The sequence below is a fragment of the Eubalaena glacialis genome, chromosome 8 (genome assembly GCF_028564815.1).
Source record: "Eubalaena glacialis isolate mEubGla1 chromosome 8, mEubGla1.1.hap2.+ XY, whole genome shotgun sequence".
NCBI classification, from domain to species: domain Eukaryota; kingdom Metazoa; phylum Chordata; class Mammalia; order Artiodactyla; family Balaenidae; genus Eubalaena; species Eubalaena glacialis.
Genome location: NC_083723.1, coordinates 73,132,921 through 73,159,002, shown reverse-complemented (window position 1 = coordinate 73,159,002; position 26,082 = coordinate 73,132,921). Strand labels below are relative to the sequence as shown.

The window sequence follows — 26,082 nt, the reverse complement described above, 5'->3', positions numbered from 1 at the left end:
GAGAATCCAACCTATGGCATGGTGTCATAAAGATTAATTTTATTTTATTTTTTAAAGTTAGTTAATTAATTTTATTTTTTTTAAGTTAATTAATTAATTTATTTATTTATTTATTTATTTTTGGCTGCATTGGGTCTTCGTTGCTGTGCACGGGCTTTCTCTAGTTGCGGTGAGCGGGGGCTACTCTTCGTTGCAGTGCGTGGGCTTCTCATTGCAGTGGCTTCTCTTGTTGTGGCGCACAGGCTAGGCGTGCGGGCTTCAGCAGTTGTGGCTCGCGGGCTCTAGAGCGCAAGCTCAGTAGCTGTGGCACACGGGCTTAGTTGCTCTGAGGCATGTGGGATCTTCCAGGACCAGGGCCCGAACCTGTGTCCCCTGCATTGGCAGGTGGATTCTTAACCACTGCGCCACCAGGGAAGCCCAAGATTAATTTTAAAATGCAATTTAACCCTTTAATTTAATAGTGATTTATTATCTTTTAGGGAAGTTACTGTTAAAATGTGGGGTTCTGATTTACATGTCCAAATATATCAGACATATACCAGAAAATCAAAAGATTTTCAGAGTTCAGAGGGGAAAAAGATAACCTGGTATAGCAAAAATTTCTAGAAAAGTTAACTTTGGATGAGAAATAATTGAGTTCATAAAGCTGTAGCATCCTTTTGAAGTTATGAAATCCTTGACAAAAGTTTCTTTTAAAGTTCAATGCAAGGGACTTCCCTGGCAGTCCGGTGGTTAAGACTTCACCTTCCAATGCAGGGGGTGCGGGTTCGATCCCTGGTCAGGGAGCGAAGATACCACATGCTTCAGGGCCAAAAAACAAACAAACAAAAAAGCATAAAACAGAAGCAATATTGTAACAAATTCAATAACGACTTAAAAACTGGCCCACGTCAAAAAAAAGTCTTAAAAATAAAATTCAATGCAAATATATATGTATATGTATTTATTATTCTTACTGTAGTACAGTAAAAAAAAAATTGAGTATAATTTGCTTATTGTAGATGACTGTATTACTGTTTTCTGGTATTTGGATCCCAACCCCTGCAGGAAGATTGTACCTCCCTTCCCTATTAAACTAGGGCATGGCCTTGTGGATTGCTTTGGCCAATAAATTGTGAACAAGAGTTATTTGTTATCACAGCAGCATAACTTGGCCTGTCTTGACGGACATATCCCAGATTACTTAGTATCCAACTACTCTAGAGAAAGCCAATGCTACCATGTGTTTTTCTTTTGAAGACTTCTTTTATGATTCATACTCATATGCATGTTGTATGCATGTATATATGTATGTTTATTTATGTGTACACTATACTTATGTAGTACATATGCTGTTTTTTAACCTTTTTAAAAACTTACAGAAGTTAATGCTACCATTGTTCCAAATCAATAAATGTAGTTATGTACCAAATTTTATCCACATTTTAAAATTCATGCACCCTTTGCATTAGTATAAAATCCCGTGCTTTTCTTTGATACCATTTTAAATTTTGGATAAATTTAAAATTCTTAATAAAACAACTTTAAATAATGATTATTTTAAAATATTAAACACTTGATTCTGGTGTTTTAACATTTAAAAACTACATGTTTTATCAATGAGGGCACTAAATCAGCTTGCTTACGACAAGCTTTTGTATCATACATAGCATCAAGGGTCAAGTACAAATGTGGTCACCTTCTATGTCAAGAATGGTGTTTGCTGTGTTTTTCTTGATACAAATTATTACAACCAACTTCATATGTTGATTATATAATTACATGCTAGGCCTACTAATTTATTTTGAAGTAAATATTGAAATGCTTTGCCCAAAATTCTCCACTATGATTTTCTAAGAATTTTTTGGTGATTGATTTAAAATTTAAGCTCCAATAACTTCTATTAAATTTTGCTAAGACTGACTTTCAAATGGTATTTTCAACCACAGCATCAGGAAAGCACTTCCTGAATTCATCCCAAACTCGGTGAGACTTTATTATTTCTCTTGAAATATTTTTCAGTAACCTTTTTATGGCAAATTGTACTAAGTCAAGAAAATGAAAAGATATTTTTAGCTCTGATTCACTGAATATGTAACTAGATTTTGGTATAAAAGTTTAAAACTTATCATGAGGAGCAATAATGTTGGTCTTCACTTCTTGAAGTTTCAGAATTCATATTCAAAATATCAACTATATCTGGCAAATATGTCAAGCTCCTGGGAAAGTTATTATCTTGGCAAGTTTGCAAGTGTCTAATGATGGAGAAAGAAAAATAAAGCAGTTCTTTTTCCAAGGTATCTTTAATTTCATACTCATGCATGGCAAGGAATTAAGCACATTTCCTTTGTACATGGATTGAGCAAAAGCAAGTAGTGAAAGAAAAGAAAAAGAGTGATGATTTACTCTTTGGTAAATTTATTTTAGGTCAGGTAAGTCAGCAATTTGACTTTTGACTGTAGATCCTAAAAAAAAAGATACTTTGGAATTTCTACTTCATTTTAGCTTTTGGCGGTACTCAGAATACAAGAATTCATGGGTTTTTTTTTTTTAACCCCCCTCTGTGATCTGAGGTCTTTTTATTCTTTGCTATTAAAAGAGCTACTTCAAACAAAACTTTTACAATTTTTTGTGGATCCTTAACAATATGTTTCACTACTCTTCAATTTCTCATGCTTCAGAGCATTAGACCCTGTAGGTAAAAACTTGCATTAAAAAAAATAATGTTGGCGTGATCCTTTCGCTCACAGAGTTTGAGGAAACCTAAACTACCTTTGCCCCTTTATGTACTATATTGGAGTAATTTAACTTAGTGAAAAAAATAGATCTTTCCTAAATGTAAGTACATTACCTTATAATGTATTTATGCTTCAGGTGTGCCACAGGAATAGCAATATAAGTTGTCTCTTTCATCATATATAACAAACATACATTTCGTATACTTCACTGTTTGTCAGGACTTTCCCCAAAAGCTTTATCATTCTAAATTATTTGTATTCCCACCAGCCAGGGATTTAATTGAAGCTATAAATGAGCTTTACATTTGTAGTATAAATTTATCTTTCAAACTATTTCGCCTGCTCAAGAGATTTTGATTTGTCCCATTTTGGAGTCTGTAGCACAAGCTCTTGCTCCATAAATAATCAGATATCCATAACCATGTTTAATAACTCTAAGGTATTTTGCATTGTAAAATCTTAATAACATTCCTTCTAATACATCCCTCTGTATTTCCTTGGGGAAAAAAAACACCTAAAGTTGTCACTACTTGGTCAAATGATATGAACAAAGCTATAAATGTTTCATTTAAGGTAAGAGAGAGACTGTTATTGAGTTATCATTCTTATTTCCCCCATGGTCATCAGTAAGCTCTTGAATAGTGAATACTGTTTATCCATCTTTATACATTTGCAATACTTTACCCATTACGAGTTTGAAAATATATTTTGAATATCAGTTGGTATGCCAAAAAAAAAGACAGGGTGACAACATTAACAAGTTACAATTGTTTAATGTTTTCCTTGTGATTATGTGTTCCAGAATTACTATTTTTAAAATGAAAAATAACATGTAACATTGTAAATCAACTATACTGCAATAAAAATTAAAAAAAAAAATGTACCTAAAGCTCATTATACAGTATATCATAGAGTTTTCTGAAACACACATCTGGTATGATCAGACCGTATGTGGGTGTTACTCTTACCCCTTAGAACCCAGATTATAAAAAAGGCTCCTCTATTCTACTTTGTAGCCAGAAAAAGTTATTCCAGGATGGCCACCTTTGATTCCTCTGTCTTCTCTCCCTCTCTTTCTCCTCCCTCTCTCCTCTCTTCCACTTTAATTCTCTGTGTCTAATCTTTTCACTCATGTTACTTTTACATTATAATTTCAGGATCTCTCATATTTCCAGCAGGGCAGCTCCAGAAGGTGTTTTCAGAGTTAATATATTCCTGAGAACTATTCCAGTTCCTTTTTTTTTTTTTCCATCTCATACTTCGACTCCAAAAAATTTTTTGTGGCCCACTTTAACCTTTTTTTTTTTTTTTTCAAATTCTTGAGGATGTTGGATGATCAGAGCTTTCCATTCTTTATACCCATTGGCCTTTTATTTTTCCTTTTAAACGTGGCTTCAAAATAGCATGAACATCTTTTTAAAGTATCTATTTGACTCTGTTAAAATTTATTATATGTTTTAGGCTTGTGAATGGTGTGCCAGAGGGCATATAAACCATGCTGAGTAGTCTTTCCTTCACTGTTTCAAGAGAGCGCGTTTATAACAGTCTTCTAATGCAGTAATAGCATCTGGTTCTGTAGAACCACAGTGTTCTTCTTCTAGAAGATTTCCACCATTTTTGAAACTTCCCAAATCTATACTTTGAATTTATTTAATTAATTAATTTATTTATTTTATTTAATTTAAAATTAAATTTTAATTAATAAAATTAAAATTTTAAATTAAATTGAATTTATTTATTTAATTTAAAAAAGGACTATCATTTATACCCCCCTATAAGTGTTATGAAGTGATATGGACATAGATAGATATATGGATATAGATATGTGTTTGGTTTATGAATTAGCCCCTACAATATTGAAACTACTTCAGACACTTGAACTACTGGAAAATAAATGTCTGCGTTCTCTTTATCTGAGAAAAATGACTCACGACAGTCTTACCGCCTGGGTAGACCTATACAATCTCTCTACCCGTAGTGTCATTGCCAGAAGCCAAATAGTAAGTTTTTTGTTTTAATGGAAAAGATCTTCCAGGTTGCTGGTTTTACACGATGGGAGTGTGGTTGGAAATGCTTCCTGTTCCAGTCACCAGCCCCAGGCTGCCCATGCATTTTGGATTCAGAAATGACAGCTGAAACCAATTAGGCAGAATTATGGGATCACTAAGTCACATTTAGGTTTGTTATGTCCCAAAAGGAGAAAAATACATTATATGATAAAAAAGAAATGACTAATTTAATTAGGAATAAGCCAAGGCAGTGTGATTACTATGAGAGGATTTTTATATAGTATTAACTATTGTGTATGTTAACTACCCTTGCCCTCCCCAGGAAATATGTGTGTGGTTTACTGGCAGAATTTCAAACATTTCCTAAGTGGTGTAAAAACAGGTGAAAATAAAATAACCTAGAAACAGGCTTTGGAATATGTAAAATAAGTCTTTACAAGAACAGTGGAATATTTGAGAATATTCCATTTAAGAACACAGTTTTGGGTATATGGAACAGAGTGGAAGACCATATTTTTTCTATTGTCATACCACGTCCTGTGATGCAACTTAAGGCACAGTAATCATAATTAGAATTTTTACTTCTGAGGGAAGAGATAGTACTTTTGTACTTGTTCATGAATGTCTTGTTTTTGTCATTAAAGATAAGGGATTTCAATGCATTTGCAAAAAGCCTAAATAACATTTAATAGAATACTTACAAACTTTAAAATAAATTATTTTTTAACCACTGTTTTAAAAGTGGGTCCCTGTGGTATATAGTGGGTACAAACCTTCTCTATAAAGCATCTTGAATGGCTATGATTTTGTTTTAAAGGGGAAGTTGATTAATGTTTCTTTTCATTTTTTCTCACTAATGAACAGTGCTTATGTATTGGAACTCAACATTAAAATTTTATTAATTATGATTTGGGAATAAATAAATGAGTACTATAAAGCTTAACGGAAAAAAATGCAAAGTCGGTTTAAGCCTGTGGACTTCGTATAAGAGCAGTTTGAAACTAACTGCTCAGTAATTTGATGTATTAATTCTTACAGCAATGCAGGCTGATTAAAACAGAGATTATAGCCAGAGCAAATGGCATTGACTGCTGTAGAAGAACGGAGGGCTCAACTTCTATAAGTTTTCTTCAGTTGCCTCTAGCAGCAGCTATTCCCCAGTGAATCACACAACTTTAATGAGCTACAGGTGAAACAGATTAAAAACTAAAACGATAGTGAGTTCTACCAAAATGTGCAACTATTCTTATAAATTTATTTATTTATTTAATTTTTGGCTGTGTTGGGTCTTCGTTTCTGTGCGAGGGTTTTCTGTAGTTGCGGCAAGCGGGGCCCACTCTTCATCGCGGTGCGCGGGCCTCTCACTATAGCGGCCTCTCTTGTTGCGGAGCACAGGCTCCAGACGCGCAGGCTCAGTAATTGTGGCTCACGGGCCCAGTTGCTCTGCGGCATGTGGGATCTTCCCAGACCAGGGCTCGAACCCGTGTCCCCTGCAACTATTCTTAAAGTGTGGTTTTAGTTAGAGTCATGTGGTGTGTCCCAGACATGGGACAATGGTAATAAAGGTGACATTAGCCAGTAGTAGATTAAGCATCACAAGTAAGCATCTGCCACACTTGGAGACACGAAAGTTACCATTGTTGCCATTAATTTTGGGACCCCATGTGGTACCACTGAAGAGTGGAAATAATTGCTCTTGTCCTTTAGATATTTGCAGATTTCTTGATTTGCTCTCTTACCAGTCAGAGTACTATTTAAAGGTTTTTTATAATGGGTCACTTACTCATTATAAGGAAGAGATTGGAGTGTAATCAAACTGAGGTGAGGACCAGGGAGCTCCTTAAACAATCAAGATCAGTTCGGAAAAGGAGGGCTCTGTATTTTTATGCTTTCAAGTTGTACATGTTATCAACTAGTTCTTAACATATCCCATCTTTTTTTTTTAAATCACGTGTTTTCACTTAATGTTTTTTGTTTTGTAAGTCTTTTCATTAATTTCAAAATAAAAGTATAGCTGAGCCTTGGTATTTAAACATATAAAATAAGCCTATTCCTTAAGAAGAAAGAAATTCAGAATTAGTTTTATTATCTTCTGGAATCTTTCCATATTCTTATTCTTGCGAAGCAGTTTTGTTTTTAATGTTTTAAAAATTACACTAAGCCTGAATATACTGACTCTTCTCTCGCTGTCAAAATGGAAAACTAAATGAAAAGAAGTAAAGAATGTGGAGGCTGTGTGTAACATAACTTCAAAATGAGGATTTCTGTTGGTTATCCCCATGGAAAGACATCCTTATTTTTAACCTAGATGCTGGAAATTAGGGCTGTGCTATTTTCAATGTCATATTTTGTCAGTGCTTCTGAAAAACATCAAAATTAGCTGACAAATATTGTAGACACCATGCTTAACATAAGAGAGTGGAAAAAATGCATGTTTTAGGGAAGGGGCTCTATTTAGATTCCTGCTTAATGAGAAAAGTCCAGTCTGAAGACCAGTGCTAATACAAAAGCATCATTTCTCTGAGGAACTTGATATCTCTTGAGTAAGAGGTCTGATCACTTGAAGGGCCAAAGATTGGAAAACCTCACTTCATGGATAATATATTGATTAAAAAGAAACATAAGCACATACTAAATGATGAAGCCTACTTAATAATTGACTTATACTTGTTTCTGCTCTGGCATTTGGGTAAACTTTCATGTCCAAGAGCTTTTCTGACTGTGGTCTTCAGAGACCCTTTTTACCAGTGGCTTTCAGTGGCAGTATATTGCTTCTTTTCCCTCACCCAAAGTCAGTTTCAAAAAGAGTAAGGAATGGAGAGTGGAAGATATGAAAAGGTGAATGTCATGGTCCAGCTAGTTTCTCATCTTTTTCTTTGGCTGGACTTTCTTTCCTGGTACTCTTTTGAAGGGCTGTTCTCCACTCAGGCCTGTTTTGAAATTGTCATCATATCTATAATTTATCTTTGTAACTTCCTTTTATGTCTTTCTCTTTAAGACTCATGGCTGTGTACTGTTAGTCATGCAGTTCTCAGGTCTACATATGATTGAAATTAACTGAGATTCTACTGTGTGAAAGTGCTTATGAGTAAAAAGTCTTTTCGATATTTTGTGGTCTTTCTGTATCCTGCCTTTTTACGAAGAGAGATCTCTCTCCTGCCTTCTAAATTGATCCAGCCACAGAGTAATGAAATCAACATGGAGAAACCTAAACTGTAAATGTGGCTCCTTTACAGAGAATGTTTATGTTTAGGGTGTTATGGTTTCAGATACGTTCTTCAGATTCCTTCCCCTTGAAACACTCCTGCACCTATGTAAATTCTCAAATAAATGCTACTTGATGAGTAATCAACAGTGAGGAAGGAGGAACTTGATTTTGAAAGAAATGTATGCACGTGTGGGGACTGAACCGTAACAGCTCCTTTTTACTGTCACTCCTCTTCTTGGTCTGCAAATCTAGCCACACTTGAGAGCTTCATTTAAAACCACACACTCCACGGAAGACTGATGAAGTATTCTTAGGGATTCAGGTATAAACCTGTCAGACACAAGTGCTTCTGAAGGCCTTCCCCTGAAGAACAGCAGCAGTGATAGAGTGAATAAGAGGGCGGTGTAGGAAGATGAAGTGAGGCATAATGTAGTGAGGGCAAGAAGCGATGTTAGCCAAGAGCCAAGATAGAGATTGGAGGGGGAAGAGTGACTGGGTTTGATCTATAGTTACCAGGCACCTAGTCTAAAGATACTCCTTTTAGTGTTAGAACAAGAAATAGAGATCAAGCCAGACGGACCCGAGATTATCTGTGTCTCATCAGTGGATAGTGATCTGTTGGTCATGTGCCATAGGGGCCTTCTGTTCAGAACTTGTATGTGTAGCATGACTTTAAAAAATGGAATGACAGAGAAGTACCTCCCAGCATTATTGTTAAGTTTAGTTCTGTATTTCGGGACCAGTGCAAATCATAAGGGTCACATAAGCCAATGAGTTGAACTAAGGAGAGAAGTTAAAAAGAAAGAAGAGATGTGATGAAATTTGTAATTTAGGCACATCTAATGCAGTTCCAGGCATAGTACTGTGTATTAAAAAAGAGAGAGGGAAAAGAAACAGTTTTTAATGCAGGTAGAACAGAAGTTTGCTAGGGTATAAAAACAAGACCTTGTACTACCTGTTGTCTCTTCCTCCATTTGGGATTCTCCAGATTCTTGCCCCTAATTACCCAGAGCAATCTGAGGTTAATGGTGTATTTGCCAGAAGTAGTCTCAGAGGTTGTGTACAGAGAGCTGTGGAGTTTGAATGAGAATGTCTGGGCATGTAGACAGGAAGAACACATATATAAGGATGAAATGTTACTTCTAAGAGTTCCAGTTTTCTGACGGTGTTTATCATTCCATTTTTAATTGCAGTCCTCCCAAATATCCCTTCCTACTCTAAACACACTACAGAAAATCATCACCACCATCATCATCATCATCATCATCATCATCATCATCATCATCATCATCACATGTAGCATCTACCACATGCTGGGCAGTGTAGTAAAACCATAATGGATATTTACTTATTAATTTTCACAATATCCATATAAGGTAGGTATACTAGGATTATCTTCATTACATAGATGAAGATACTGATACACAGAGGTTATGTAACCTGTCTAAGGCTACACAGCTAGTGATAGCCATGTGTGTATGCATACACACATTTTCATGCTATACAGCTAAGAAAATATGAATCTTAAAATTTAAAAGGTTTGGAAAAATCTTTATTAAATTTCCCAAAATCTCGTTTCTGGAGAGGCCTCCTTCCTTTAATTCATGTTACACTGTCATTGGGCATGCATGTATGCACGGAAGGATGTAATGTGTACCATGAGGATCAGGAGCTTTTTTCCCCATTTCTGATATGTTTCCTTCCTCATAGTTTAGTGGGGTTTTTTATTTGTTTGTTTACTTTTAAACAAAAAGCTTGAATACTTTAATCTTGGAAAAAAATTACAATAATGCACAAGTATGTAAAAATCCACAGAATGTAAGCTCTATGTGAGCAGAGACTTTTCTTATTTATTTATGCACAATTGGCATTTAATACGTATATGTCAAGTATAAAATACGGTGAAAGTTTTGTCCCCAACACCATTCCACTTCTTTAAGCATGTGTAGTGTAAATTTATTGGGCACAAAATTAAACATGCTTTTTAACTGTGTTACTCATATCCTTTATAGAATTCTTATTTTTTTGTCAATTCCATTTGTTGGTTTTTGAAAGAGGTAAGCTAAACCCTTCAAGATTTTGTGAAATTTTCAGTTTCTTCTTTTATTTTGATCAATATTTGCTTTATAGTGATATGCCATGTTGCTAGGTACGTAAATGTTTAGTACTTTTTCCTTGAATTCTAATATGTCTAATATTTACATTGATATGCTGATTTTTTGCTTTTTTATTGATATTTACCAGTATAAATATCCGAAAACATAAATAACATAAATGTGTAATATATAATATGTTGTATTATTTCTTTATTTTCAGGTTTTCTGTTATTTTTTGTTGTGTATATTTAGCTTGTGTGAGTTTGATTTTGTTTTGTAAACTGAAAATTTATATTTTTAATAGGAATTTTAACATGTGGCTATATATTATTGTTATGATTGGATGTACTTTCTATTTACCACTTTATTTGTTGTGTGTGAAGCAATGAGCAAATTACAGTCCTTCCCCTCATGGGTCTTATTGTATAATGGGCAGTATCTTAAATACTACCTTATTTTGTGTATCATGTTATAGATTAAAAACTGCTTTCTCATGTACTATTTTATTTATTTTTATTTATTTATGTAATATCTATGGAGTATAATTGCTTTACAATGTTGTGTTAGTTTCTGCTGTACAACAAAGTGAATCAGCTATATGTATACATATATCCCCATATCCCCTCCGTCTTGAGCCTCCCTCCCACCCTCCCTATCCCACCCCTCTAGGTCATCACAAAGCATCGATCTGATCTCCCTGTGCTATGCAGGAGCTTCCCACTAGCCATCCATTTTATATTTGGTAGTGTATATATGTCAGTGCTTCATGTACTATTTTATATGTTCTTCAGAAATCTCTAGGGAAGGTGTTAGCCTTAGTTGAAAGGACAGAGAGGTTAATTGTATGGAGTTACAAAGTGGCAGTTTGGGATCCAAAAATCACTCCTCAATTAATTAAATGCATGAAATAAAACTTTTATATAGTCAGGAAAAACTCCGTGAAACCCATTATAATTATATTTTAGGCTCATTTTTAATGAGCTATACTATATGTAAAACTGTTTCCACCTGTATTTATTTAGTTCTTCTTCTCTGTCATTGCCTGGACCAGAGAGACAATAATTTCCAAATCAAATATAGTTTCTGTCCTCATGGAACTTGACTTTCATTTGGAAGCTAAACACCTTGGGTGTGGTGCAAGATAAAGGCAATATTGTCTCAAAATATATCTAAGAGCATTTCTTCTGTCCCATCTTCTTTCCCTTTGTTCTTCCATTGGCTGACCTTTTTCATTCTGTATTCAAGTCTTACTTAGAAGTAATGCTTTCCAGAGGCCTTTCTGAAATCTTTAGACCACAATAAGTTCCCCCCTGCTATGTCCTCAAACATTACCCAGTACTGTTATTAATATACAACATACTCTACTGTAATTACTGACATGCCTGGTTTTTTCCACCAGCATCTATTTCATTGAATTCTGTGCCCTTAGTGATTAGTGTAGTGCCTGGAAGATAATAAGTGCTCAAGAAATACATGATGAATAATGAATGAATGCTAAATTCTGCTCTGTATCCTTGGGAGTTACCACCTGGCATGCAATAAAAACTCAGTAAAGGAATCTGAACTGTTGTCATCATGGCTATAGCCATGGTACAGGTTCTTGAAGGTATCAAAAACTTATGATTCCTGAATAATTGAAGCCTGACAATGGGGCACGAATAATCATGATCACTGGCTTTTACAGAATGATTAAATGTTTCAATGTCACAAATCTTACAGTATCCTCCAATAAGATTAGAAAAATTTATATAGCAACTCTACATGTTTTTTTCCAAGTTTTATGTAACTCATAATATAAACAGAAAAAGCATTAAAAAGAAAATATATAATTGTGTGCAAATTGAGCTTTGGATATTTGAAGGAATAACAGCATAAGTTGCTATCTAGGAATATTCCTTTTAAGTTATATCTGGATGTATTTGTCTTAATTTATAATTTTGAAAGTATTTGTATTGATTTATAAAGTAAATCTTTATAAAGTTTTATAACGTAAATATTTTCTCAAATATATTCAAGAGTTCTGAGAATCTGAAAATTATTTTTTAATGAATATAGTTATGAAAAACTCAAATAAATCCAATGATTAATTTTACTGGAATGATCTGTTTGTAGTATTTTCATCTTATATAACATAAATAATCATAACTTGCATTTCCACTTGGAAAATACAAGATAATTGAAATTGTAATTGGATTGGTTAATTGTGTGTGTGTATATGCTTTAGTTTTTTTAAGTTAAGGCATATATTTTTAGGTAGGGTTTTGTTTGTTTTTTTTTTCCAGTTAAGAGATGTATGTTCAATGAGGAGAAAATTAAAATTACATTTAACAAAGTAAAAAATTGTGGACATGAATTCCTTCTAATACACAGATATGTTTAATGTAAGACAGAGCCTAGAGGTAAAGATAGTGATTCGATTGTGGTTAAAACAGGGGGCGGAGGAGTATGCAACTGCATACACTAAAAATCCACCCACTTGTCTTATATTTGCTTTGTTCAGAAAGTAATGATGACTTTGAAGTAAAAAAATATTGATTCATTGTGTTATAGCCAGAGGGATGTTAATACATTTTCCCCTTTTTCTTCTAGCATACTGATTTATGTCAGTACATGGACAAGCACCCTGGGGGGCTGCATCCAGATAATGTGAAGGTAGGAAAAGATCTTTTTAAGTCAAGGGTTAGCATTCTTCATGTGCATTTTTTGAGCGAAAATCTAATCTCTCTACTATAACTTTAAAAAATTGTGTAAAGAGAAGTAATATTGAAGTGAACCATAGTCATTGCTATGCTTTGACATTGGAAGCCATGCTTTGACATTAAATATTTTCACTGGGGTATTATTATTTAGACCTTATCCTGCTTTTTCTTCATGGAGAAACATTTGCCAATAATGAGTAAAATCCACTGGAATCCTGTCATAACACTGTTTTCAGTAGAGGGGAATCTCCAGTAGTTCTAGCTTGGAGCTCCATACTGCAGTACCAATTGGTTTCAAGATAAAGTATTATTATGATCCAAAACAGTGTTATGGTGAGTTCATGGTGCATATTTTTCACTTGTTTGTACAGATAAAAATGGTTTTTCCTACTGCTTTTTTTCATTTCTTTTACCAGAAATTGGATTACTGTGTATAAAAAGAACTAAGTTTTTCTAAGATTTGACCTAGCAACCATCTTGGGAAATTGTCCAAAAATTTCAAGCTTAAAACAAAGAGATTCTTTCTTGGCATATGTTAGGGAGTTAGAAGATACCAAAGTTTATCTGAAGGCTAAACTTATAAATGTATTTGAAGTAAAATTATTTGTCTTCATTTCGTCCCATTCATTATCTGCACCTTTCTTGCAATGTGGCATATTTTTTCTTCTGTACTTTTCCTTTTGCTAGGAGAGATATATTTACACGTATGGTGTTACATGTGTTTATTTCTTTTTGCTTTATAAAAATAATATATATATTTTGTATAAGTTTTTTTTCCTCTTAGAATATGTCATAGATATCCTTTAAAATCAATACATGACTATGTAGTTCAGTCTTTCTAATAACTGCATATTATTCCATAGTATGAATAAACCGTAATTTGCAACTGTTCTTTATTCATGGATCTTGAGGTTGTTTCCAAAATGTTCCTATTAAAAATGATTCTAGAGTAGATATTAGTATAAAACCTTTATACTCATTTCTTTTGAATATCTAGTTAATGGGTTTTCTCTATTAATTAGAGACGTGATGTCAGTTTTAATGAATTTAACTGGAACCTTTGCCCACAAGGTTGTAAATTACAGAAGGACTGTTTTTCTCTACACTCCCTAGGATTGACTAACCAGTCATTTAGATTTTTGCCATTCTGATGAGTAAAAATGAAATATTTTTTATGTTGGCATTTTCTTGACTGCTAGTGACATTGAGCATCTTTTAATTCTCTTGACCATTTGTAATTCTGCTATTACAAGTTACCTGTTCTTATATATTGTTCATTTTTCTATTGGATTGGTTTTTTTCCTTAATGAATTATAGGTGCTTTTTAATATGAAATTAATAATGAGGGTTTTTATGGTGGTCATCTATGTTGTACAATTTTAAAATGTAGAACTTGTAGGAAATCTGACAAAACATTGTTTTTAAAATAAATAATAGAGTCAGTATGGTACTTACAGTATTTGTTGATTTTTTCATATATCTCCTTTTTTGTTGTTGTGATTTTTTGTTTCATTTAGATTTCTTTTAAATTGTTTGACTATTCATTTTTCTTAAAAATCTGTATCCATTGACATAGGTAGTTTTTTAGTGGTTAGATTGGGCAAGAAATTTTAACAGATGAAGAGATTTGTTTATTAATCTTGTTCATGTTCGAATTTAACTTTAAACATTAGTATTATAATTAATACATAATTCTTTTTTTAACATTAAAACATCTCAAATTGTCTCATTTATACATTTAATGTTCTCTTCTTAGGGTTGATTGGGTTCACAATCAACAGTACAGTACATCCTTACTCCTGTTTCCCACTTTATTTTTATTTATTTATCTATTTTTTAAATTAATTTTTATTGGAGTATAGTTGCTTTACAGTGTTGTGTTAGTTTCTACTGTACAGCAAAATAAATCAGCTATACATATATATATATATATCCCCTTTTTTTCGATTTCCTTCCCATTTAGGTCACCACAGTGCATTAAGTAGAGTTCCCTGTGCTATACAGTGTGTTCTCATTAGTTGTCCATTTTATACATAGTATCAATAGTGTATATGTGTCAACCCCAATCTCCGAATTCCTTCCCCCCTCCCCGCCCCCGTTTCCCACTTTAGCCTGGGGAATCTGTAGAGAGCCCAGCTAGTGGAAGCCCAGGGCCTACCAGCCTCAGTGGAAATCAGAGGCTACTCTGAGCTAACTTTGATTTCCAGACTTTAAATTCAGTGACAGGATTAAGATTAAAGAGCTGACCTGAGCCTTTTCAAAGAACCATGGAATCACTGGATTTCCATTATCCTTGTTTGGTCTTTTCACCAGCACTGTGTGTCATTAGTTATGGGCAAGTTTGTTGGTGAAATAAAGAAAGAGAGCTCATTCCACAAAGCATTGCCAGTATCACTGGTGATTTTTGTAGCCTTTGTAAATTCTGCTTCATCCATTACATTTTATTTTTCCTTAATCTCTTAATGGTCATGGAAAGATTGAGCTTCTAGGTTACTGGTTTTCAGTTACTAGGCTGCACTCCTTGAAATAGTGTTTCAACAGTTGTTACCCAAGTTTTGCAAGCTTTTCTTTCACCCTATGATCATTCCTCATACTTAAAATACTTAGTGTTTGCTACCTATTTCAAGTTCAGGTTGTACTGGGGCATTAAACAAGGTTTATTACTGCAAGAGCTCGTACCTCCTAAGGTGTGGTGGAAACTTACTGGTGAATGAGATGTGCAGTTAGCATAAATAATGTCACAGAAATTAGATATGACGCCAACACTGAGTCTAGATATTAGTCATATGGAGCAGGAACTACTCTCACTCAGAAGTTGTTTAACATGGTTACAGATTGATACTCTACTACATTTTTGCCTCCAAAAGTGCATGATGTGATTTACCTCTTTTTATACCTTTCTGAATAACTGAAAGGCAGCGAGAGGTGTTGGTATATAAGTTTCCATTTCCCCATAGCTATTGACATCTTGGCTTTTTGAGGTTTTGCCAAACTGTACTGGATTGTCTCAGTGCTAGGAATATTTAAGGGTGCAAGAAACTTTGATCATCATCAAAGAGGTCTTCAAACTAGGCTCCACAGCAGAGTCATCTGTGAAACTTTAATATATATATATATATATATATATATGAGAGACAGGGCCTGGACTGTGGTGCTTCAGAAAACAGGTATCAGACCCACACCTCAAGGTAGAAAGTTGTGTCTTTGTGGAGAATCTGATCAGTCCAAGAGAACAGACCTAAAGAATCTAGGTGATTCTACAATGAAGACCCCAATTGACAAATAAGTAACTCAGAGGAAGCAATTTGCTTGCATTGATTAGACAGAGAAAGAAAGAAAGAAAACTTCAAAAAAATTATCGATAATATTCTCCAAGAGGTAAAAGAAAACAGTACATCTATAAAACACAATGCTATGTTATTTTTAAAAAGGAGAAATTAGTGAACATGAAGTAGCTTTGGAAATTCAAAATATGATGACAGAAATTAAAAACAACAGTAAAAATGGATGGAAGAAAAAGTTGGAGACGTTTGCCATAAAATAGAGCATAAAATACAAATCAGAAACATGAGAAAGAAGGTATCAAAAAATTTGGAGTCCAGTCCAGGGGATCAACCATCTGAATGACTGGAGAAAATAGAGAGGAGGGAGTCATTAAAGCAATAAACATTAAACTATACTTTTTCCAGATGTGAAGGATGTGAACTTCAAGATTAAGAGGGTCCATTAAATGCCCAGAACATTTAATGAAAATAGATGAACGATAACATTTATTATTGCAAAATTTCAGAACACTGATTTCAAAGAAAGATCCTACCAAAAGGAAACAGGTTTACTACTAAAGATCAAGAATTACAGTGGTGTTAAACTTCAACAGCAGCACTGGAATGGAGATGGAAGTGGGACAACAACTTGAAAATTCCAATGTAAAATTGTTTCCAATCTACAATTGTATACAAACTATCAATGAAGTGTGAGAGTAGGATAATTATTTTCAGGTGTTCAAGGAGTCGAAAAGTTTGCATACCTTGCATCCTTTCTCAGGAAGCTACTTGAAGATGTACTGCGCTATAACTCAGGGAATAAACCAAAGCAGAAAAGAAAAGGAAACCAGGTAGTAGAGGCTACCACAAAAGAGAGATGGAGAGCCTCAAGACAATGATGAAAAGAATCCCAGGGTAACAACTGTGCATCGAGCTGAAAGGGTAACCAATCAGTCTGATTGGCGCAGGTCAGAAGTCTCCAGGAGAGATTTCTAAGAAGATGAAAGGGTTAGATAGAGTACCAAATGTGTTTGAGCAGATTTACAAGATGGAAGAAGAATTTGGTGTTGAATTAGTGATAACCACAAAGAAAATTAAACAAAGGCAAGCAAACCAACCAACAAAAGAACTAGATAGTTACTAACACCAGGAAAAACAATTATTGTGCAGGGGAAGAAAGTAGTCATATAAAACTTAATGGCTCAGCTGTAAATAACATTTACATGATTATAATACAGTACAATATTACGATCAATATGTAATATTATAAAATGTAATATGTAATCAATATTACATGTTGATGTAGTTAGAAAAACACTTCTTTAAGTGATTCTGCTATAGCCAGGCTCATTCCAGGATTAGCATCCTAAAGCAGTCATCCATTTCAGCTGCCACATTTTATATAAAGATCAGAATCATTGAGATTAAGAACTTGTCAAAGAGCATTTTGATTCTTTGTCCAATGTTCTCTTCCTTACATTGCATGGTTCATATATTAAATTACAGTAATTAGCTTGTTATTTCTGACTTTGTATGTACTCATTCACATAGGTTTTTCATCATTTTCATGTTGAAGATAATAGTTATACCTTCTCTGAGGGTATGGGAAGTTAAAAAATAGAATGCATCTTGTTAATGCCTGTGTTTTGGCGTCTGAATTGTAGTGCATGAAAGCAAACAGCCCCCATTACCATGTTGGTTTCCATGGGAGGCCACTCAGCTAATCATGCACTGGCTTTTCTTCACATTTTGTCTGCTTAGAGACAGTGCACTCCTCCAGGGTTACATTTAGGATCTGCACTGCAGGTGAAATTATTCTCAAAGAAGTCTGACTATGACATCTTGACAGATGTCCCATGGGTATTTCTATGTGATGGATTAACATATTTTTTTCATGTGGTGATATTTATTGTCACTTAAATCGATGAATGCAAAATGAAGAACATAAGAATAATATTTACTAAGTTAACAACTGTTCATAATGCTGTGCTAGATGCTGATTAAAAAAAAAAACAACAGTTGAGCTAAAATAAGACCTTGTAATGGTTCTCTATAAATGTAAGGTGTGAAAACCAGGTGAGATAAGCAATTATCTTTAAAAGACCATGTTCTTGTAATAACTCTGAAGCTCTGCATTTGGTTAAATAGTTCATAGATCATTAAAGGATAGGAATGTAATAAATACTGAATATTTATTGTGGTGAACAGAAGGAAAACATAGCGATCAAGTCCTTTTGCTTCTAAATTTGACACTTTTGACTTTTGGTTTCATCACTATGCAGCATGACAGTATATGGAAATATTTTAAACATTTATCTTGGATTATAAAAATGTACATATCTTTGTTTAGATTTCATATATACTTGTTTTTTGTGAAAAGGTGGGATGCCATGCATCTGAGAATTGAGGCGATTGTTCTTTACTGTGAATCAGGTAGACTTGCAAGCGTTACAAAGGTGATGTATCACTGAAGAATGAGGGGGAAGAAAAGAACAATTGAAAGAGTACATAACTCATGATTTCATAGTAAAGCATAGGCTAGTCTATGGTAATTTGGTACTAAATCCCAGGAAAACATCTGTTAAAGTTTTATCTTTTGTGCTGTATATTCCTTGTAAGCACTGGAATAAACGCATAAGAAAAATTGTCAATGTTAACTAAATTGCTATAATCACTTTGCTACTTTAATTGCCTACAAAATGTGTCTGTTCTCAGTATGGCCTTCTGAAATAAATATTCACTATTAACTAATGGTCTGTATTATATCAATTTTAGACAAATGGGTAATTTTAGCAGTTAATTACTTAGAGGACAATTTAAAACCTGAATCGAAAGCCTGAGGACATTGGCCTTGTTGTAAATATTTATGATGATTAAAGGTATAACAACCAATTGCTAGAACATGATAATTGGTATGTAGAAAACTGGTTAGAATTTTGGGCAGAAGGTAGTTCATTTTTCCCCCTTTACAAACCATTCACTATGAATTTTATTGGGTTTTGACTGTCATAGCTGAGTTGAAGGCAGACTTGTATTGAAGTTCTTCATTTTATAATTCTCAGTGATTTACAGATTGATCAGTTTTTTAAAAAATGACCATAACAGTCTAAATTTCCTCTTTCATTCAGCTTTACATGTGTTCTTTAAAAAATGATAAGCATGAGAGACTGAAAATTAAGGTTCATTAAAGAAAAGAAAGATTAATTGATGCTGTCTCCAGCTCATATCCAGAAATACAGGTGCTTGAATCTTATTACCATGATGACATTGGGTCTTCCTGTGTTTTTATGTAATTACCTTCATTGCCATGTCATCTTAATGACTTTTCTAGAAGATATTTTTGTAAAAACATTTGCCTTTTTTTTTTTAAAGAACTGTTATCCAAAATAACCAAAGTAATTCTGAATTATCTGCCTTGTTCTCTGAAGTATCTGAAATTCTTTGGACATAAAGCTGAGTTTTATTTTTTATCTCAATATCTATATTAATTAAAAAGATATGAGGATTATTATGGTTGAAAAATTGCTATTTTTCCAAGAACAAGCAGGTGTATAACAGTCAGAGTTATGTTATGCCAAATTAAGACTGTCTCATACAGATGGCACTGAGAAGTGATTCCTGAATGAGACTTTCTAGTGTTGAGATAGAAAATCAGATAACACCTGATTTTCTCCATATTTTGCGTTAGAACTCTCATTTAGCTGGTAATGATTTCCTACTATGCATTACAGTGAATATTAGCCTTTCATTATTCTGTATTTTGGGAAATACGGTTATTTCATGGAGCCATTCAAGAGTGTTTTAAAAATTTGACACCTAGTCTCAGCACCTGTCCAGTTTTCTTCTGAGCCTTTTCATCCTATTTTTGTTATAACAAAATGATTTTCCATATCCAGACAGTGAAGGATTAACAATAAAAGAAAGTGAAATTCATGTGTCAATTCATATTGTGTTGGATGTTCAGAGGGGGTCTGAGTAGTGAATTTCTGGTTAAGATGGGGGGCGTGCGTTCCGTTGTTTAGAACATGTCTTCTGTGTGCTTGGCATCATCTGCTGATGTGCTTGTTAATGATTTGAATCAGACAAAGGAATCAAGGCAGCTAACTGAACAGCCCACTCTTTCCTAGAGGTGCTTTAAAACCCAGATTGAAAAGAAATCACCCCAAAGATTGATGAAATACAGATAGTCATTAGAAGTATGCCCTGTGATATTTTATTTGTTAGATGGAATTACCCAGCTTGGTGTGGCAGGGGCTGTGGTATCCAGTGGAAATAGGAAAGATACCCTCCTGGGTTTCAAGCTTCAAGCCATTCACCTTGCCTCTCTCCCGTTTAAGATGGATCTTGCACTTGACCCCTTTGTTTGCATGTTTTCCAAGACAAGCATGAGGACCCAGGGGGGAAATTAGCTGAGTAACAGAGTATGTACACACTTCCAGGGATTTTTCTGAAAGTCCTAGACAAGTTCAGCCTTCATGTGAGTAGCCAGTACATTTCATAGATATTTTCTCATTAATATATAAATCCCTGTTACTTGAGACCTCTCTAAGAAGATGCAGAGAGAGAGAGGTTTATTGATCACACCTATCAAACTCTGAGTCTTTACTGCATTCCATTTGAAACATATTTTTCTCTATTGTATAGCTTGCAGAAGTGATCTTTCTCTAAGACTCTTACACTCAAGATTCATCACCTTTGTCAGTTTTTCAGTCTGCATCTGTCTCTCTCAATTTTAAAAAAAGTTGCATTGGCCTTATCAACTGATATTAAGACAATTCATGTTGATAGTGTTTAAGGTGTTACTTTAGGCAGTAAAACCATTTTAAATTCTATTTATTCCTTTTCATTGTGTGTAAAAAGAACAGCCCTGTAGTTGGGGGAGTGTTGCATACATTCACAAATGAAGTTGAGCAAAAATTTGTATTTCATGCTATTTCTTTTTGGTTCCAAAAAGTGCCTATCAGTAAGGTCAGTTGTATACTTAATATTATTATGTTATTAGAATTCCTTGGAATAAGTGTTTCAGTTTCTCTCTTGGAAAATTATGTTGGGCAACTATTAAAGCCAGTAGCTTAAATTTGATCATCTTGTTTCTACTCAGCTAAGGAATATTTCTAATACTAATTTTAGGCTGCTGACCAAGTTTATTAAATGGAAGTTTCTCATCCTCAGCCCTCCCCATTTTCTTCATCATACATACAAACCCTAATAACTTGGAAATCTACTTAGTATTAGTATACTAATATTAAGTATTATAATATATATTATTACATAATATTACATATTATTATAATATATTAACATACTAAAGAAGCTAATGTGCTTCTTTCAAGGAACATGGCAAAACACAGATCTATCTTACAATCCCCATTTGACTCCTTGTAAGTATCCCAGTTCTGGTTCCCATGGCTCCAGTCAACTTGCTCACTGTGGGCATCTCGGTGCCTAGAACAACACCTTGTTGATATCCACCATTGTATTGAGGCAGGAGGAGAGGGCGGAATGGGAGGCCAACTTAAGGATCACAGAAAGTGTGCAAGAGCTTTTTCCCGAGTTTGCCCAAGTATTTGAAACTCTTATTTTTTGAGTTATTCCCTTCCAGAAAGTTATCATCTTTAAGAATAGAATATTAATGTATAAATAATGTAGAGAATGAAAATTAAATTTTTGTTACATTATTTAGAAATGATGGAACATGTTCCATATCTAAGACTTATGAGGGAGTAGAATGAAGAAGCAGAAAGTTAAATGAAAGAACTCAAAAAGGGCACAACATGGCAAGACAAACTGTCCTTACTACTCAGATTTTCTAAGACCCAGATCTATCTGTAGTACAGGGCAAAAAAGGACATATTTATGACCTGATGACCTGGCATGAATGTTTGTGTCTTACACCATCCCAGTAGCACACTTAATACTGTCAAGTATGTCCAAAGTGACAAATAAATTATACCATAATGTTTTACTATCTGGGCTTTTATTTCTGTCTCCCGTATATCTCCATATAACCTTCTTAGTGTTCTTTTTAAAAAATTCAACACATAAAATTGCAATGATGTTTTATAAAATATAAACTATTTGGGAATGTATTATGTACGTTGTATTACAAATTATGATTTGATATTTGCATTAGGTATTTGCAAATTTGAAACTCAACTAAGTGGAATGAATCATTCTTTTGAAAGTTGAAGAAGACCTAGTATCGCAGTAAAATCATTATCTGATGCATATTTTAATGTATTTTCACATTCACTAGATATTTTGAGGACTCAAATTTTCTAATTATTTTTCATTTCTAGAAAGTTTGATGCATGAGTAATTTAATGTTTGTGCATCCTGTGGATTTTTAAATGATATGGTGCTAAACATGGAGCATATTATTTGAAGCATGTATTAGCCATGTACAACTTTGGTTTATTTACCAATGTCACATTTTCTAGCCTTGGATTCACACAATGTGTAACTACTTTACTCAAATAGTATACGTAATTTTTGGGTAGCAGTATTTTAAATTGTGGGTGTCAGAGCAAGACAAAAATGGGAACTATCTCTACTACCTCTACTACACTTGCTGTGGGTCCCTTTTCCCCATTCATTTAGTTTCTCTGAGCCTTTATTTCTCTATCTGTGAAATAAAGATAATAGTATCTGCCTAGCAGAAGTGTTGGAAGGATTAATTTACTAGTAAGTACTTAGTAAATGGCAGTTATTACAGCTGCTCAATTTGTAGAGTCCCTTCTATTTCTGTTATTCATAAAATGAAAGGATACAATTTTACAGCATGAATGAATATTAAGGGCATCTGAGACAATCAGTCATTTTTAAGATGAAAAACCTAAGATACAAAAATTTAACCTTGGTCCCCAGGTGACAGAAAAGTAGCTTAACTAACTCTCTTTGTAGGAATTGCTGCTGTGCCATAAGGCATAGGGTGCATTGCTAATCACTCTAATAAGCCCTAAGAGACCCTGGACATCCCTTGAAGATAGTTGACCCAAGCCCGGAAAATCTGCAAGATGTTCACTGTGCTTAGTCTCATATTAAATGGAACCACATTTATTAAATAATGCATGGATTTCAGACCATTCATGGAATCTAATGACTGTAAGCATTGAGACAAAGAGCATCGGATCACACATCTTTAGACTCTGACGGGGGTGGAGGGGTATAAAATTTGTTGCTCCCTGCAAGTGCCAATAATTCTTTTGAGTAACAAATATATTAAGTCCAATGATGCGTGTGTGTGCTTTTTACCAACTTGCTCTAAATGTTTTGATAAAAAGCCTTATCTTGATATTCTTCACCTACTTAAAGTCTAAAGAGTTTCAGAAGGGAATAGAAGGAGTATTAAAGGATATTCCCAAGAAGTATATGCCACGGCCCTGAGAATATGAGCTGCTTTCTGCAGGGTATGGCAAGACAACGGGGCTGTAGATAGATCTGCTGCTGGTAAAAGTGTCCCTGTTCATCCTATCATTGCTATTTAAGGCATTTTCCCATGGGGATTCTTATTGCAAAAAGTGAACATATTCGAACTAGAGTATAACTCTTCAGTGATCATACTGTAGGATTTGAAGATATCTCCTTTTATAAAGTTGAATAGAATATTCTGAGGGGACAAGGTATTCTTAGGAAGACCTTATGGCTACTACAGTAGAAAAATAAGAAGATAGAAATGAAAATATGTTAGTTTATCAGCTTCAGGACATAAAGCTGTCTTCTGCCATGTTATTTATTTCTAAGAGGATTTTAAGTAGCAAAAATAGACATTCAAGAATCATATGCTCATTACATAATATGCTAATTGAGGCTTACAAACTTGGGTTCACTTAATCAGAGCACTTTGATTATATTGGGTGTATAACTGTATTCATCCATGCGTTTAGTAAGCATCAACCTCATTTAAGATAATGAGGTGTAGTGGAAAGTTCACAAGTGCTGTGTGATGGTTGGATGACTTTAAGTTTCTTGTGCTTTTAGAACTTTAGTTTTCTCATTTGTTTAAAAGAAAAGGAAAAATACAGGATTACAAAATATATGTAAAATTACTTAGAACAGCCTTTAAATGAGTGTAAGCCTTCAATTAGTATTACTCTCTCGTCCTTTTTTTTCAGTACCTGAGATTGCATTGATGTTCACCAAGTTTTATTAGCGAGTAGCAAAGCTGATTTTTACTCTTTCTCTGCATGTGACCCCCTCTTTGGTGGTCCTTCTTGTTTTCACAGTACCCTCTGGTTTTCACAAAGATCAAATATAGCTTGTTATGTGGTGATTTATACAACAACCAAGTGAAGTGGCTTTCTTAAAAATTTACATGGGCAAGTTAGATACTTGCCTGTTTGCCTAAAGGAAGAAATGCCTAAGACTTGCCTTTCTCAAAACACTCCCAAAGAATATTCCATGGGACATTCTATTAAACTCAGTGCTAATTCCTTGTGGCCTTCCCACCCCTAGCTAGCAGTACATTTTCTGTTAAACACATTAAAATGTTATTTCCAAAACACCAAGTTTACTAATGGTTTCAGTGAAGTATACTGTTGTCCCCTTGCCACCATTACTATTATGATGGTGCATTGATAATTTTACTGTTTCATATATTGTCTTCTTTTCATTTATTTAAATTTTTCTTCCTAATTTGTCTTCTTAGTGATCTGCTTGCTTGGTCTCCTCAATTTTTTCCCTCAGAACAGCAAGAACATATAATACATCACTTCATCTTGTGCATCTAGTGAATGCTTGTTTTCCTATTAAAATTTTATGTATAATGAATTCTGTTTTCAGTGTGACAAGTTTCCTCCCTCCTCTGTGCCTTCAGTACACTAAGTTCGCGTTGCTGTCACAGTGCAGACCTCTTTAAGTGGTAGTTATCTGTTTATGTGTCTCTCATACCCAGTGGGCTGTGAGTTCCTCGAGTCCGGGACTACATCTTATATCCTGTTCATCTCTGCATCCCTCTTACGTGACAGCACCTGGCACATGGTTGGCACTTAGTTAATCCTGAATGAATTTATTCTATGGGGATTTGTTCTGACTTTGTGCATTGATCAAAGATCTAAAAATCTGTTTGGGGCTCTAACTTAATGTTTGGGGCTCTACTTGTCTTGTTTGGGGCTTAGTTTATCATGTATACAACTGTAGTTGGAGTGTGGGGTTGCATCCTTTCCTATCACTGATTTTCTTAATCCTCTTTAATACGCTACCCTATTTGAATAGCTTCTGGATTAGCATGAGGATTATATATTTTAACTAATTGGTAAAGGTATTAAAAGAAGAGCCCTTTGGGACTGCTTGATCTACCCACTTCTACCCTTAGCTTCTAGAGACTCCCATTCCAGGCGTCTGTTATTTCTGGATCTGCTTCATCCAGCTGTGTCTAAATTCTGTTCAGTCATCACATTACTGGTATATGAGTGTCAGCTGTGCACCCAGGTTAGGAAGGTGGTTAAGGCACACAGTCTGTGGGAGATAGGGTCATACCATAACTGCGATAGACAGATGTAGCGGCTGCCCCAGGAGCACAGAGGAGGAACCCCTCACACAGACCTGTAGGGAGAGGGAAAGCCTGGGGTCAGGAAAGCCTCCAGGGAGGAGTGGTTTTTGAGGAGAGACCTAAGAAATACATGGAGATTAGCAGGCAAAGGTGAGACAGGGCTCTTCTGTCAGAGGAGAGGTAAGAACAAAGGTCAAGGGCTGAAGAGCAGTATGCTGTGTGTAGGGGGGTGCATGAGACTGCTTGGAGTCAGGGAATGTAGAGAGATGATGCCTGGGCACCCAGCTGGAATCAGGGCTCAGCTCAGCAGCCTCGAAGGCCGTGCTGTTAGATGCCCAGACTTTATCCTGTTAGTTGGAGGAAGCAGCTTCTCTATCAACACTCCCTACTTGTGTTCTGGCCAAGATTCCTACAGTAGAGTGGTTAAGGGCATGGAATCAAACTTGTTGGGTTTTGAGTCCTGGCTCTGCCACTTAAACTGATCCCAGTTTCCTCATCACTAATACAGATTTAATAGTGGTACCTTCACCACTAAAATTATTACAGAGATCAAATGAGTTCATATTCTATGATGCATAGAACGGCAGCTGGCACTTTGTG

The 26,082-nt window shown here is 34.7% G+C and overlaps 1 protein-coding gene across 4 annotated transcripts in view; it reads left to right on the top strand.

Annotated features, from left to right (window-relative positions):
- CDK14 (cyclin dependent kinase 14) overlaps positions 1-26,082 on the top strand; it is a 595,554-nt gene that overhangs the window by 291,476 nt on the left and 277,996 nt on the right. For all 4 annotated transcript variants that reach the window (XM_061198583.1, XM_061198580.1, XM_061198584.1 and 1 more), the window contains one exon: positions 12,620-12,682. In XM_061198583.1, coding sequence (XP_061054566.1) covers positions 12,620-12,682 — 63 coding nt within the window. The remainder of the gene's footprint in view (positions 1-12,619; positions 12,683-26,082) is intronic.